This window comes from Papio anubis, chromosome 19, assembly GCF_008728515.1.
Source record: "Papio anubis isolate 15944 chromosome 19, Panubis1.0, whole genome shotgun sequence".
Classification (NCBI taxonomy): domain Eukaryota; kingdom Metazoa; phylum Chordata; class Mammalia; order Primates; family Cercopithecidae; genus Papio; species Papio anubis.
The window spans coordinates 24,030,030-24,044,805 of NC_044994.1; the positions used below are offsets into that span (position 1 = coordinate 24,030,030).

At 45.6% G+C, this 14,776-nt stretch overlaps 1 protein-coding gene across 2 annotated transcripts in view; it reads left to right on the plus strand.

Annotated features, from left to right (window-relative positions):
- Window positions 1-1,131: 1,131 nt before the first annotated feature.
- RNF125 (ring finger protein 125) overlaps window positions 1,132-14,776 on the plus strand; it is a 48,865-nt gene continuing 35,220 nt past the window's right edge. For both annotated transcript variants that reach the window (XM_003914281.4, XM_009192572.3), the window contains exon 1: window positions 1,132-1,751. In XM_003914281.4, coding sequence (XP_003914330.1) covers window positions 1,588-1,751 — 164 coding nt within the window. In that variant the 5' untranslated portion in view covers window positions 1,132-1,587. The remainder of the gene's footprint in view (window positions 1,752-14,776) is intronic.

A 14,776-nucleotide genomic window follows, 5' to 3' on the forward strand; every position in this document is an offset into this window, starting at 1 on the left:
GATGAAGTTTACGGCCTGTTAAATACATACATGTATTATATGCGTTATTATATCCCATGTGTTACATTATATATCATTGTACATGTGTATTATATACTATGTACTATTCTTACAACTGTATGCAAATCTATAATTACCTCAAAGTAAAGTTTTGTTTTTGTGTTTTTTTTTTTGTTTTTTTTTTTTTTTGAGACGGAGTCTCGCTCTGTCGCCCAGGCTGGAGTGCAGTGGCCGGATCTCAGCTCACTGCAAGCTCCGCCTCCCGGGTTTACGCCATTCTCCTGCCTCAGCCTCCCGAGTAGCTGGGACTACAGGCGCCCGCCACCTTGCCCGGCTAGTATTTTGTATTTTTTAGTAGAGACGGGGTTTCACCGTGTTAGCCAGGATGGTCTCGATCTTCTGACCTCGTGATCCGCCCGTCTCGGCCTCCCAAAGTGCTAGGATTACAGGCTTGAGCCACCGCGCCCGGCCATTTTTTGTATTTTTTTAGTAGAGACGGGGTTTCACCGCGTTAGCCAGGATGGTCTCGATCTCCTGACCTCGTGATCCGCCCGTCTCGGCCTCCCAAATTGCTGGGATTACAGGCTTGAGCCACCGCGCCCGGCCTGTTTTTGTTTTTTAAAGTAAGTTCTGTGAGAACTGGGATTTTGTTTGCTTGTTGACAGTTGTGTCTCCATCACCAGAACTGAGTCTGGCGTGCAGTGGGCACGAAATAAGTCTTCGAAAAAAGTGTGAATTAACGCCCGGCTAATTTTTGCATTGTTAGCAGAGACGGGGTTTCATCATGTTGGCCAGGCTGGTCTCGAACTCCTGACCTCAAGCGATCCACCTGCCTCGGCCTACCCAAAGTGTTGGAATTACAGGCGTGAGCCACCGCGCCCGGCTGATCACATTTAAAGGGCGGGATGGGGAGAGTACAAACAACAGAGGAAATCCTGAGCCGCAGAGGAAACTGGAGACGGCAGGGTTTAGCACTAGAGTATCTGTAAGAGAGGTAGGATTGGAATCTGAATCTCCAGAACTCTTTCCACTACCCAGGCTCTCTCTCCATTAATGGACTATTGATTGGACGACAGAGTAATGATAGCACCGTCTTAGGAGACGTCCAATCATAGGTCATAGTTCAATCTTTGCAGCTTATTGTGATTACAACAGTGGAGGATGGTCCGTACAAGCGGCTGTTCTCTGATTACCATTAAGCATGGCCACGCCCGCACTTAACTTCTGACAGTGGGGAAAGAGGCTGTGTGTGACAGCTTGCCTCAAGTCCTCTTCTCTGCAGTTGAGGTTTCAGGTTTCAATCCTCCCAATACCACAAGACAGAGCACCTGGCGGCTGCCGCCTCCGCCTCCGCGCCTTAACCTAGGCGGCTTGCCGAAGATTTCAGCCCCGCGGCCGAGCACTCGCCCTGCCCTAGACCAGGGTTGGGCGCAGCGGCGGAGGTTGCTTCTTGGCTGCGCGAGCTGCGCGCGCTGGGAGGCGGCGATCGCAGCTGGGCCGGGACTTCCTTCCTCCACCGCACGACAACAAAACAACCCTGCAGCAGGCACTGAGTGCTTGGCAGCTGTCTGGGCGAGAGGCACAGCGATGGGGTCCGTGCTGAGCAGCGACAGCGGCAAATCGGCTCCCCCCTCTGCCACCCCGCGGGCCCTGCAGCGCAGGGGGGACCCGGAGTTGCCCGTCACGTCCTTCGACTGCGCCGTGTGCCTTGAGGTGTTACACCAGCCTGTCCGGACCCGCTGTGGCCACGTGTAAGTGCCAGGGGAGCTCGGTTTGGGCCCATCCCTAAGGAGGGCGATGTCGGGAAGCTGAGGGCATGGTGTGGGGAAGGAGGGGGACGAAGACAGCGCCTTAGGAAACTGCTGCAGAGAGAAACCTGGACCCGTCGGGTGCGGGGCCACGGGGAAAACGCCGGTCGGAAGGTGACACAGGATTTCGGGAGGAGAAAAAAGAAACAATCGGGCCCTGCAGCCCCCTTGCGCTGCCTCCTCCCGAAGTCCAGGTGCGGAGCTCCAGAGAAGGGGATCCAGGCACGGGTCCCGCCCAGAGCCAGGGCTCGCCAACAGGGGAGGGTGCTCTTGGCTGGAGAACGAGCGCTCGCCCGGGCACGAAAAAGAAACGAGCTCCAACTGCAAGGCAGGGGCTCCCTCAAAGCGCAGGTACCCCGCTGAACACGGTGGAACAGGCTGCGCTTCCCTCTGCCCCAGAAACCCGGGTCCGTTTTGTTTTGCTGGAGCTGTGCACGTGTTCCCAGAATGCCCACAGAGGCTCGTCTTAAGCAAACAAGGATCTGTGCAAAGTGTTTTTCCACCCCCACCCCTGCTACCCTTTCCCAACACAGACACCCATCCCCTCAAAGAGCAAGTCAAACTGGAGCTTCCGAGTGACTTTCCACAAGTCGTTAGAGTTTAACAACCTGCTAGGGTGGGGCTTGGACGTTAGCCGCAAGCCCCTGAATGTACTCCTCCAAAACCCAGCCACAACGTGACAGGAGGTGGCAGACTACCTGCTTTACACACCGTCTCTCCAAACCGGCAGAAATTACAGAGTAAAGTAACTTTCTCAAAACGGCATAGTACTTAGCTAAAACTCACAGTTGGTGCAAAGCCGTGGTCGTTTCTAAGAAGAGTTTAAAAACAAAGTTCCTATATAAAATTGGCACATGCTTAATGTGTGCTTGAGTAACTGGTGGAGTTGGATCTGTGAATTTGTGCTGTTTACTTTGTGTGTGTGTGTGTGTGTGTGTGTGTGTATGAGAGAGAGAGAGAGAGAGATAGTCTGACTCTGTCGCCCAGGCTGGAGTGCGGTGGCGGTGGCAGGATCTCGGCTTACTGCAACCTCCACCCACTGCAACCTCTGTCTCCCCGGCTCAAGTGATCCTCCTGCCTCAGCCTCCCGAGTTGCTGGGATTACAGGCGCCCACGACCACACCCTACTAGTTTTTGAATTTTGAGTAGAGATGGGGTTTCAGCATGTTGGCCAGGCTGGTCTTGAACTCCTGACCTCAATTGATCCACCCACCTCGGCCTCTCAAAGTGCTGGGATTAAAGGTGTGAGACACTGCACCCAGCCTTCTCTCTTTGGTTTGAATTTTGTTCGTGGATGTGTGTGTGTGTGTCTGCACGGATCAGAAGCGGAAGCCTACTTAATGTCCTTTGAAGGGTGACTATAGTATGATGAAGCCCTGTGTGATACCACAGTGGCATGTACTTGTATTTGGCTTAGCAGGAAGAAAGAAATAGCATTATTGCTTCTGAGGATCACTTTTGAAAGGATTTAGGTAGTCCTTAAAAACATGTGCACTTGCATTCAGAAGTTTTGAGGCCGGGCATGGTGGCTCACACCTGGAATCCTTAGGTGATCCTTAATACCTATAGCCTTGTATCTGAAAAGCAGTTTTCACCACTGCCCACCTGTGAGCCAGGGAGAAAAGTGTGCAGCCTGCACAATGTATAAATAAAGAGTGCTTTGGGCATTATTTCGTAGCTGTATTTTCGAGGCCTGTTGTTTCAGCTTTGTTCTTAAAACTCGAGGCTTAAATTTACCCTCCTTTCTGATTACTAATGTTGTTGCTCAGCTGTCCAGATGTAGCTCATTAACGTAATATCCACAGGCCAATCTGGAAGCCAAGATGGGCTGTGTGAGTCCTAAAATATATTGATTATTTTAGGGCAATAACAGCCTAAAGATACCTCCATGTAAATTGAATCACTATTAGCATTAAAACTTTGAAGTTGTGCAAAACATAAACAGTGGGCATTTTGAAGATTCTTTTTGGAATAGACCGCTTTGCTGCTAATTCAATTATCTGACTGGAGATTGTTTTCCTGTTTTGGACTTTGAATAGTATAACTTACCATTTACAATATTTTTCCTTCTACTAAAGGATAATATAAATTTGCAAAATGTTAAATTTTTTGTTTAATCTTTTTCTTTGTTAAAGTGAATAGGAAACTAGCAACTGGAAAAATAACCATAAAATAGCATTACAAGGGCTGAACAAATTGCCTTTCCTCTCTTTACTGTTCTTTGTTTTGACAAATCTATGTCCATTGTTCTAGCTGTGGGCAGAATTTCCATATTCCTCCTTTTGGCAAACTTACTTGGGCCCCTTCCACTTTATAAATGTTAACCAGAGTCCTTTCTGCTGTAGAGATTATGAGCGTTGTTAATGCCATTTGTACATTCTAAATGAATTACTCTTTTCCATTGAAATTAAGTTGGAAAATGAATAAATGCAAATGAACCTTCTGTATTTTATTATCCCATATTGAAGCTACAGTTTCAGACATATTGAACTAGGTGGTTTATGCTGATTTTCAAGTCAAACAAGTTTAATAGTAACAGCAGTACCTTGACTGAATATGTACAGAGCACTTTATAAGTTGTATTGTGATGCAGTAGTAACTGGCCCTTATAGAAAGCTGGATTTGAAATTCCCCTCTGCCACTAGCCAGCTGTGTGACCACTGTAGGGAAATTTGAATTTGATTTTTTTCCCCTAAAGGTTTGATCACTTGAGTCTATGAAACAAACTGCTAATAGATTAACAGGGGAGGAAAGGCCTACAAATGTATTAATGTGCATATGGGCATGGGAGTCATCAAACTATGAAAACTGAAAGGGCCAGATGCTTGATGCTTTTAAACCATCTTGAGGTTACACCAGAATAGGGGCTTGGAACATGGTTATGGGAGGGCAACAGAAAGAAGGGACTGGGGCAAAGATGGTCTAGTTATGCAGATAAAACTTCATAGATAGCAGCTCCTAGAAAGAATAGGCATGAGCCTGTGTTAAGTTGCTCTGTCAGACCTTCCTAGGTGTCAGACCTTCAGTTAATAATTTCCTAGGTACGGATAAGGGGGTGGCTCCAAGAAAGCCTGGTTGTTTATTTCACCAGTGTAGATTTTCTCTACAGATACAAGTCTCCCCCACAAAAGGCAGCTTTTTAGGGTTATTCCTGTATGCGGGAATATATCAAAGAAGTACATTTTGGGGTGAAATATTTTCAGTTTCCTTGAGTCCCCCATTTTAACATTTCCTTTATTTCCTTTTATTATTTTTTACTTTATTTTTAGAGGTGGGATCTCACTCTGTCACCCAGGTTGCAGTGTAGTGGTACAATCATGGCTCACTGCAGCCTCTACCTCCTGGGCTCAGCAATCCTCCTGCCTCAGCCTCTCGCGTAGCTGGGACTACAAGTGCCTGCCACCATGCCTGGCTATTTTTTACTTATTTATTTATTTTGAGATGGAGTCTCACTCTATTGCCTAGGCTGGAGGGCAGTGACGTGATCTCAGCTCACTGCAACCTCCGCCTCCCGGGTTCAAGTGACTCTCCTGCCTCAGCCACTCTCGTAGCTGGGATTAAAGACACGCACCACCATGCCCAGCTAGTTTTTGTATTTTTTGTAGAGGCAGGGTTTCGTCATTTTGCCCAGGATGGTCTTGAACCCCTGAGCTCAGGTGATTTGCCTGCCTCGGCCTCCCAAAGTGCTGGAATTACAGGAGTGAGCCACTGCACCCAGCCAAGAAAGTGACAATTCTTTACATACCGCAAGGTCAGGAATTTTGTAAGGGAACCATATACACAGGGTACCAGGCCAATCTTTTTCTAAGTCCATTGGCTTTTTAATGTCAATCTCAGTCCCTCAAAGCAGTTTGATCATGTATCTAAGTATGACATTCCAGTTAAAGCCTTGGTAAAATAACCACTGTCTCCAATTATGTCCTGTTCAGACTGTTACTGAACTTATGCATGTAACTATATTGCCATGAAATAAGAATACTCAAAAAACAGTTTGTCAGTCCAAAGAGAAAAAGGTAAATTATTTTGCTCACAAAAGTATACTTGCCCAGGTGCGTGGCTCATGCCTATAATCCCAGCAGTTTGGAAGACCGATGCAGGAGGATGACTTGAGACCAGCAGTTTGTGACCAGCCTGGGCAACATAGCGAGACCCCATCTCTAATACACAAAAGTCTTGTTCAAAAGAGAAAACCGTATTTTACTTTTGAATCAATATATCAATAATAAAGCTAATTTAAATAAAGCCTAATAAACAAGTCCATCTAATTTCAGTCAGCTTTGACCACACAAGATAAGATTTACATATCTTTTATAACCTCTTAGAATTTTTCTTCTATTTCCAACTTTCTATATTCATTTAGTTTTATCTATATCTTTTTTTATTCTTTCAATTTGAAACAATCTTTAAATAACTTCTGGACAAAATTAATTTTCCATTAACAAAAAAATCACACTTCATGCCATTCTTTTTTTTTTTTTTAAGACGGAGTCGTACTGTGTCACCTAGGCTGGAGTGCAGTGGCATGATCTTGGCTAATTGCAACTTCCGCCTCCTGCGTTCAAGCGATTCTCCTGCCTCAGCCTCCCGAGTTGCTGGGATTACAGGCGTGTACCATCACACCCAGCCTCATGCCATTCTTATAACCTTTATTTCCAAAAACATATCTTGCTTTTTTTGTATATTCTGCCTGAAGAATTGTTTCTCTTATTTCCAGTAATTTTGTTTGTTTTTAGAGACATGATCTAAGAATAAACTACTCAGTGATGTGATCATAGCCGACTGCAACCTCAAATTCCTGGGCTCAAGCAATCCTCATACCTCAACCTCCTTAGTAGCTGGAACGACAAGCATGCCCCACCACACCCTGCTAAAATTTTATTTTATTTTATTTTATTTTATTTTTTTTTCTTTCTTTTTTTTTTTTGAGACGGAGTCTCGCTGTGTCGCCCAGGCTGGAGTGCGGTGGCGCGATCTCGTCTCACTGCAAGCTCCGCCTCCCGGGTTCACGCCATTCTCCCGCCTCAGCCTCGGAGTAGCTGGGACTACAGGCGCCCACCACCTCGCCCGGCTAGTTTTTTGTATTTTTAGTAGAGACGGGGTTTCACCATGTTAGCCAGGATGGTCTCGATCTCCTGACCTCGTGATCCACCCGCCTCGGCCTCCCAAAGTGCTGGGATTACAGGCTTGAGCCACCGCGCCCGGCCAAAATTTTATTTTTTTATAGAGACAGGGTCTCCCTATGTTGCCCAGGCCAGTCTTGAATTCCTAGGCTCAAGTGATCCTCCTGCCTTAGCCTCGCAAAGAGCTGGGATTACAGGCATGAGCACTCCCAAACTGCTGGGATTATAGGCATAAGCCACTACCCCAGCCAACCAACAATTTAAAACTAGCTTTATTGCTGGGCACAGTGGCTCACACCTATAATCCCAACACTTTGGGAGGCCGAGGCAGGCGGATCACTTGAGCCCAGGAGTTGGAAACCAGCCTGGTCAACATGGCGAAACCTTGTCCCTCCTGAAAATACTAAAAAAATTAGCCGGGCATGGTGGTGCACGTGGAGGCTGAGGTGGAAGAATCACTTGAACCTAGGAGGCAGAGGTTGCAGTGAGCTGAGATCGCACCACTGCACTCCAGCCTGGGTGACAGAGTGAGAGTCATTCTCAAAAAACAAAAACAAACAAACAAAAATCCTAGCTTGATTTACCAAAGATTACTAAAGTCATATGAACTTTGAAAAACATTTGGGATAGTTAATTTGTGAGTACTCATTTATTTAGAAGTCAGTTTGGTATCACACAGACTGTACAAACACACGTGTAAACATATATATACATGTAGACACAACATATATCACATGCACACCCCAGTATCCAAAAGCCAAAGAGATTAGGATGTTTAATGCATGAGAGCAGAACTTTAGACATGAGAGGATGGACCCTGCCCATGGCTTCTGTGGCTCAGTGAGAGACAGAGGACCCCTAACAGCCAGGCGCGGTGGCTCACGCCTGTAATCCCAGCACTTTGGAAGGCTGAGGCGGGTGGATCACCTGAGGTCAGGAGTTCGAGACCAGCCTGCCCAACATGGCGAAACCCCATCTCTACTAAAAATACAAAAAAATTAGCCAGGGGTGTGGCGGGCACCTGTAATCCCAGCAACTCGGGAGGCTGAGGCAGGAGAATCACTTGAACCCAGGAGACGGAGGTTGCAATAGCTGAGATCACGCCATTGCACTCCAGCCTGGGTGACAAAAGTGAAATTCTGTCAAAAAAAAAAAAAGAAAAAAGAAGAAGAAGAAGAAGACAGGGGACCCCTAAAGAGGGGCAATGGTGGCTTTTGTGTTTGTGTATGCATGTGTGTGCGTTCCTCAAGGAGTCTCACAGTTGATAGAGGTCCCCTCTAGGCCTCTTCATGTGGTATCAAAAATGGCAAAAAGGAGGAGGGGCAGAAGGGGAAGGAAATGGAAGAACAAGTCTTAGAGGAGCCAATTTGGGGAGATTTTAAGCTTTCAAAAGGCCAATACAGTTTTAGTAGGAGTCTGAGGAACAAACAAAGGTCTAGTTGACTAAGAAGTTCCCATGGGAGAAACAGGATTTGAAAGAGAATAGAGAATATCAGCTATTAATTAAGCTGGCTTTTGACCACAGAGCCATTTTTCTTAAATTTTTTTTTTTTGTTTTTTAGTCTTGCTCTGTTGCGCACGCTGGAGTACAACGGCGCAATCCCGGCTCACTGCGACCTCTGCTTCCTGGGTTTAAGCGATTCTCATGCCTCAGCCTAAAAATCCTTTTAAATATGCAAGCAGCAAACATTTTGTCCTCTGAGCACCCAGTCGTTTTTTGAGACGTAGTCTTGCTCTGTCACCCAGGCTAGAGTGCAGTGGCCCAATCTGGGCTCACTGCAACCTCTGCCTCCCGGGTTCAAGCAATGTTCCTGTCTCAGCATCCCAAGTAGCTGGGACTACAGGGGTGTGCCACCACGCCCACCTAATTTTTGTATTTTTAGTAGAGACGGGGTTTCACCATGTTGATGAGGCTGCTCTCAAACTCCTGACCTCAGGTGATCTGCCTGCTTCGGCCTCCCAAAGTGCTGGGATTACAGGTGTGAACCACTGTCTCCAGCCTGAGCACCCAGTCTTTTGTGGGAGCAGAGAGAATGGTAGCTGTGGCATTCGTGCCTCTTTCTCCCCAGACCCTCCCAGCACCCCCTGTCTGAGGGGTACCCACCTCTCCTCATCTGTTTGGTTCCCAGCCGTAGCAGGAAGTATGTCTCTCTATAGAGGAAGCAGATTAATGGGGAAAAAGTTACTATCACACTCTTATGTATAAACCAGCGTTTTAACCAAAGGAAATAACTCAAAATCAAAACAAATAAGAACATTTGAGACTGAAACCAAGAAGCTCTTGATGGCTTTAACCAAGGTTTCCTAAGAGGGAGCAAAAGTTGCAACCCTTTCAAATCCAGATCATTGCCTACAACAGCTTAAAGAAAGGAAAGTTTTGCCAGCCGCGAATGGGGTACAACCCACATTTTTGTCTGGCCATATTCTCTACTGTTTAAGACAGAGGAAAACAACAGCTGGATGAGAGGCTTACAATAGGAACGGGTACCCCAAAGGTTAAGAAGTTATACAAATATAAATTCAAAACAATTCAAACCAATTTTTTCCAAGTGTTTCTTTTATTTTTCCTTCCTGAGTTAAAGGATTTATGTCTCCTAGGGACTTGTTCCCTGAAAGGGAATTGAATCCAGGCTGCAGAGGTGAAACTGCAGAATCCTTACCACTAGACTACAGGATGGAGTCTTTTTTTTTTTTTTTTTTTTTTTTAACAAATTTCATAAGGAATCTAAAGCATGCAGTTTGAGTACAAAGAATTTTAACTTTGTTTTATATCTGATTTCTACTTTTTTTTTTTTTTTTTTTTTTATACTGTTTTGAGACGGAGTCTCGCTGTGCTCCCAGGCTGGAGTGCAGTGGCGTGATCTCGGCTCACTGCAAGCTCCGCCTCCCGGGTTCACGCCATTCTCCCGCCTCAGCCTCCCAAGTAGCTGAGACTACAGGCGCCCGCCACCACGCCCGGCTAGTTTTTTGTATTTTTAGTAGAGACGGGGTTTCACCATGTTAGCCAGGATAGTCTCGATCTCCTGACCTCGTGATCCACCCGTCTCGGCCTCCCAAAGTGCTGGGATTACAGGCTTGAGCCACCGCGCCCGGCCTGATTTCTACTTTTCAACAATCTTGCCGAGGGAGTTACTAAACCTGTATTCCTTTTCTATCTTTTCATAGGTACCAATAAGGTAGCTATTTAAGATGTGAGCTCTAAAAAGTTTTCTTTTAAATACAGCCATTAATTTATTTTAAAAGTGATTCAAACCAATACAAGAACTAATTTATATGTTTTTCCCTGTTGATCCAAATTTAGAAAAGGTAAAACACAGAGACTCATCCCATCCACATTTGACCAGGCACTATAGGCAGAGATAAGAGAGGAGAACTGACTTGGTTAAAAAAAAGAGTTTACCTTTCTTTGCTGGCTTTTCATCCGTTGTTCCAAGATCCCATTCATTGGCTCTAGAATGAACAAAATGACTTATATCCGGATCACAATACCAAAAATTTAGTGAAGCTTAAATTTTTCCCCTAAAGATTTGATACTTTGAGTCTATAAAACAGGCAGATAGCAGATTAATGGGATAAAAGCATACGCATTTATTAATGTGCATATGGGCATGGGAGTCATCAAAAATATGAAAAGTGAAAGAAAGGACCAGATGCTTGATTTTTTTTTTTTCTTTTTTTCTCTTTTTTGAGACGGAGTCTCGCTCTGTAGCCCAGGCTGGAGTGCAGTGGCGTGATCTCAGCTCACTGCACGCTGAGTCTCCCGGCTTCACGCCATTCTCCTGCCTCAGCCTCTCGAGTAGCTGGGACTACAGGCGCATGCCTGGCTAATTTTTTTGTATTTTTAGTAGAGACGGGGTTTCACTGTGTTAGCCAGGATGGTCTCGATCTGCTGACCTTGTGATCCACCCGCCTCGGCCTCCCAAAGTGCTGGGATTACAGGTATGAGCCACCGCACCCGGCAGATGCTTGATGTTTTTATACCTGAGGTTACAGAAGAATGGGGGATTGCAAGATGGCACGAGAGGTTATAAGAGGGAAAAAAACAGTAAGGGGCAAAGGTGATCTTGTTATACAGAAGAAAGTTAGACAGGTAGCAGCTCTCAGAAAGAACAGGTGCTAGTCAGCCGGGCATGGTGGCTCACGCCTGTAATCCCAGCACTTTGGGAGGCCGAGGCCGGCGGATCACGAGGTCAGGAGATCGAGACCATCCTGGCTAAAATGGTGAAACCCCGTCTCAACTAAAAATACAAAAAATTATCTGGGCGAGGTGGCGGGCGCCTGTAGTCCCAGCTACTTGGTAGGCTGAGGCAGGAGAATGGTGTGAACCCGGGAGACTGAGCGTGCAGGGAGCCGAGATCGCACCACTGCACTCCAGCCTGGGCGACAGAGCGAGACTCCATCTTAAAAAGAAAAAAAAGAATAGGTAGTAGTCCATGGTAAGTTTCTTTGTTAGACCTTCAAACGTTTCAGACTCTTGGTTAATCATCCTAGATGGGACAAAGGAGACCTCAGAGAAAGCCTTTCACCAATGTAGACTTTACCAATGCGGCTCTCCCCAACAACATGCAGCTTTTCAGGGCTTTCCTTTCTGCAGGCCATCTCAATAGCCATCTCGAAGTATGTCAAATAATTATTTTTTGGGGTAAAATATTTTGTTTCCTTTTTTTTTTTTTTGAGATGGAGTCTCGCTCTCTTGTTCAGGCTGGGGTGCTGTGGCGTAATCTCAGCTCACTGCAACCTCTGCCTCCTGAGTAGCTGGGACTACAGACGTGTGCCACCATGCCCGGCTAATTTTTGTATTTTTTAGTAGAGATGGGGTTTCGCTATGTTGGCCTGGATGGTCTCAAACTCCTGGCCTCAAGTGATCTGCCCACCTCAGCCTCCCAAAATGCTGGGATTACAGGTTAAGCCACCTGCCCAGCCGATTTTCTTTACTACTAAGTTGCTTAATGTCTTTGAATCTCAAGTTTCTTCATTTGTAAAACGGGGTGAGTAGTACTATTTTTATGAATATTTAAAATGTAAAGATATCCCATAGTAAAGGCTCAAAACATGGTTTCTGTTTTCTTCAGTCATTCCATAAGCGAAACCCACAGGAACAGGTATTATTTCTTATCTCTGTATTTCTTTTGGAAGAACACTGTGCCACGAAAGGTTGATCTATGACATTTCCAAGATGTCTCAGATAGCCTCACTTTTAGCTTGGTTCTTTTTTGTTTGTTGGACTTTAAGAAGTTTCACTTTAATGTTTTATAATTTTAAATGGACTTTATTCATGTTGCTGTATCAGTTGTAAAAAATAGATTTGAGGGAAAAGTCTTCTCACTTCTGCCTTATCTTCTGTTAGAGAGCTGTGGTGAGAGCCAGTAGATAACTTGGAGCTGTATAAATGGAACTTAAGGCTGGGTGTGGTGGTTCATGCCTGTAATCTCAGCACTTTGGGAGGCTGAGGTGGAACTGCTTGAACCCAGGAGTTTGAGACCAGCCTGGGCAACATAGTGAGACCTTGTTGCTACAGAAAAAAAAAAAATAATAGCTGGGCATGGTGGTGCATGCCTGTAGCCCCAGCTGCTTGGGAGGCTGAGGTGGTAGGATCACTTGAGCTCGGGAGGCTGCTATGAGCAGTGATTGCACCACTGCACTTCAGTTTGGGTGACAGAACAAGACCCTGCCTCAAAAGAAAACAAAAACAAAAACAAAAAACAGATTTACATTTAAAGGAAATATTCAAAGACATTTGTTTTCAGATTGAAAATAGTAGATGCAAGGGAGAAAGATATAAAAGCCAACTGCTGGGCTTTAAGGCAGGTGGATAAACAGGGTCAGAGAGACTGGCCCAGGAGGAAGTGAGTGCACTCATAAATGGGCCTGCTGAATGTACAGCGGTCTGATAGGCAGATATCCAAATGGAAATAGCCAAAGGCTCTGGAGGAATAGACTGGGGGAAAGAGATCAGGGCTGGAGACTGAGTTATCTAAAAAGCGTCTAGAGGTTGAGAATGGGCCGAAGAGAGCTCAATGAACTGGAGCACACTATAAGATAGAGCCAAGTCTCCATTGACCTCAGATACAACTGCTCTAAGTCATAGAATGTACCTAATTTTTATTTTTATTTTGTATTATTTTATTTTATTTTATTTTTTGAGCCAGAGTCTTGCTCTGTCACCCAGGCTGGAGTGCAGTGGCGCGATCTTGGCTCACTGCAACCTCCGCCTCCTGGGTTCAAAAGATTCTCCTGCCTCAGCCTCCTGAGTAGCTGGGACTACTGGCGCATGCCACCATGCCCACCTAATTTTGTATTTTTAGTAGAGACAGGGTTTCACCATGTTGACCAGGCTGATCTCAAACTCCAGACCTTAGGTTATCGGCCTGCCTCTGCCTCCCAAAGTCCTGGGATTACAGGCGGGAGCCACCCCACCCAGCAGTGAATGTACCTAATTTTTAGAAAATGAAACTCTGTTTAGGATAATTCTGAAGTACTTTCAGGTAAATGGATTGAAACGTTCAATTTGTGGTCAAGTATGAGCAGTAAAGCCTACACTAAATTGGTGGTTTCCTAAGTAGAGTCTGAGAGTCTTCCTGTTGAGTTTAAAATTGATCCAGAAGTATGCATGAATGCTTTCATTCTTACAGGACATGTGCAATCCCAGTGTAAACCAAAAATAAAATTCTAAGGCCCCCAACCAACTGAATGGACCTTTCTGCTCTGCCAAGGGCATTCTAAAGTAAACCAGAAACACTAGTTCAGGCCATGATGGGAATGGGTATTTATCAAATACTACAGACTGGGTAATGGATAAAGAAAATAATTTTTTCAGCTCACAGTTCTGGAGGCTAGGAAGTCCAAGAGCGTGGTGCTGGGACCTGGCTAGGGTCATCCCCTGGTGGAAAGGTAGAAAGAAGTTGGAAGAGTGGGAAAATGCACGTGAGCGAGCTCGCTTATTATTTTATTATTTTAATTTTTAGAGATGGGGGTCTCACTATGTTGTCCAGACTGGACTCAAACTCCTGGGCTCAAGCGATCCTCCTGCCTCAGAGAGTTTACTTTTATAGCAAAGCCACTTCTGCAAGAACTAGCCCACTCCTGTGATAATGGCATTCATCCATTCATCATAGTGGAGCCCCTATGACCTAAATGTCTCCTGAAGGCTCCACCTCTCAATACCACCAAAACAGGAACCAAGTTTTCATGCCTGAACTTTGGGGGCACACATTCATTATATCAAGACTCCTGGTTATATAGGCACATTCATGGTCTTATATTTGTGGCTTCCGCTTGTCACTGGGAAGAACTGAGGTTTCTTGAAAAGACTACAAAATTTGAGGCCCTACCCAAACTGTTTAAGGATCAGAGCACTACTGTTTGTGGCTGCATAAACTGGGCACATTGCTACACTACTCTGAACCTTAGTTTGCCATTAATAAAATGAGGAGAAAGTACAGCAGCATTTTTTTTTTTTTTTGAGACAGAGTCTCTCTTTGTTGCCCAGGTTGGAGTGCAATGGCGTGATTTTGGCTTACTGCAACCTCCGCCTCCCGGGTTCATGCCATTTTCCTGCCTCAGCCTCCCTAGGAGCTGGGATTACAGGCATCCGCCAGCACGCCCAGTTAATTTTTTGTATTTTTAGTAGAGACAGGGTTTCACTGTGTTAGCCAGGATGGTCTCGATCTCCTGACCTCGTGATCCACCCGCCTCGGCCTCCCAAAGTGCTGGGATTACAGGCGTGAGCCACCGCGCCCAGCTTAGCACAGCAGCATTTTATGAATTATCGTAGGAGCCTATAATAATAGGGGATAATGTATACAAGTGTCCCCCATAAGGCTCGGCACCAGTATTTGCATTCTACTT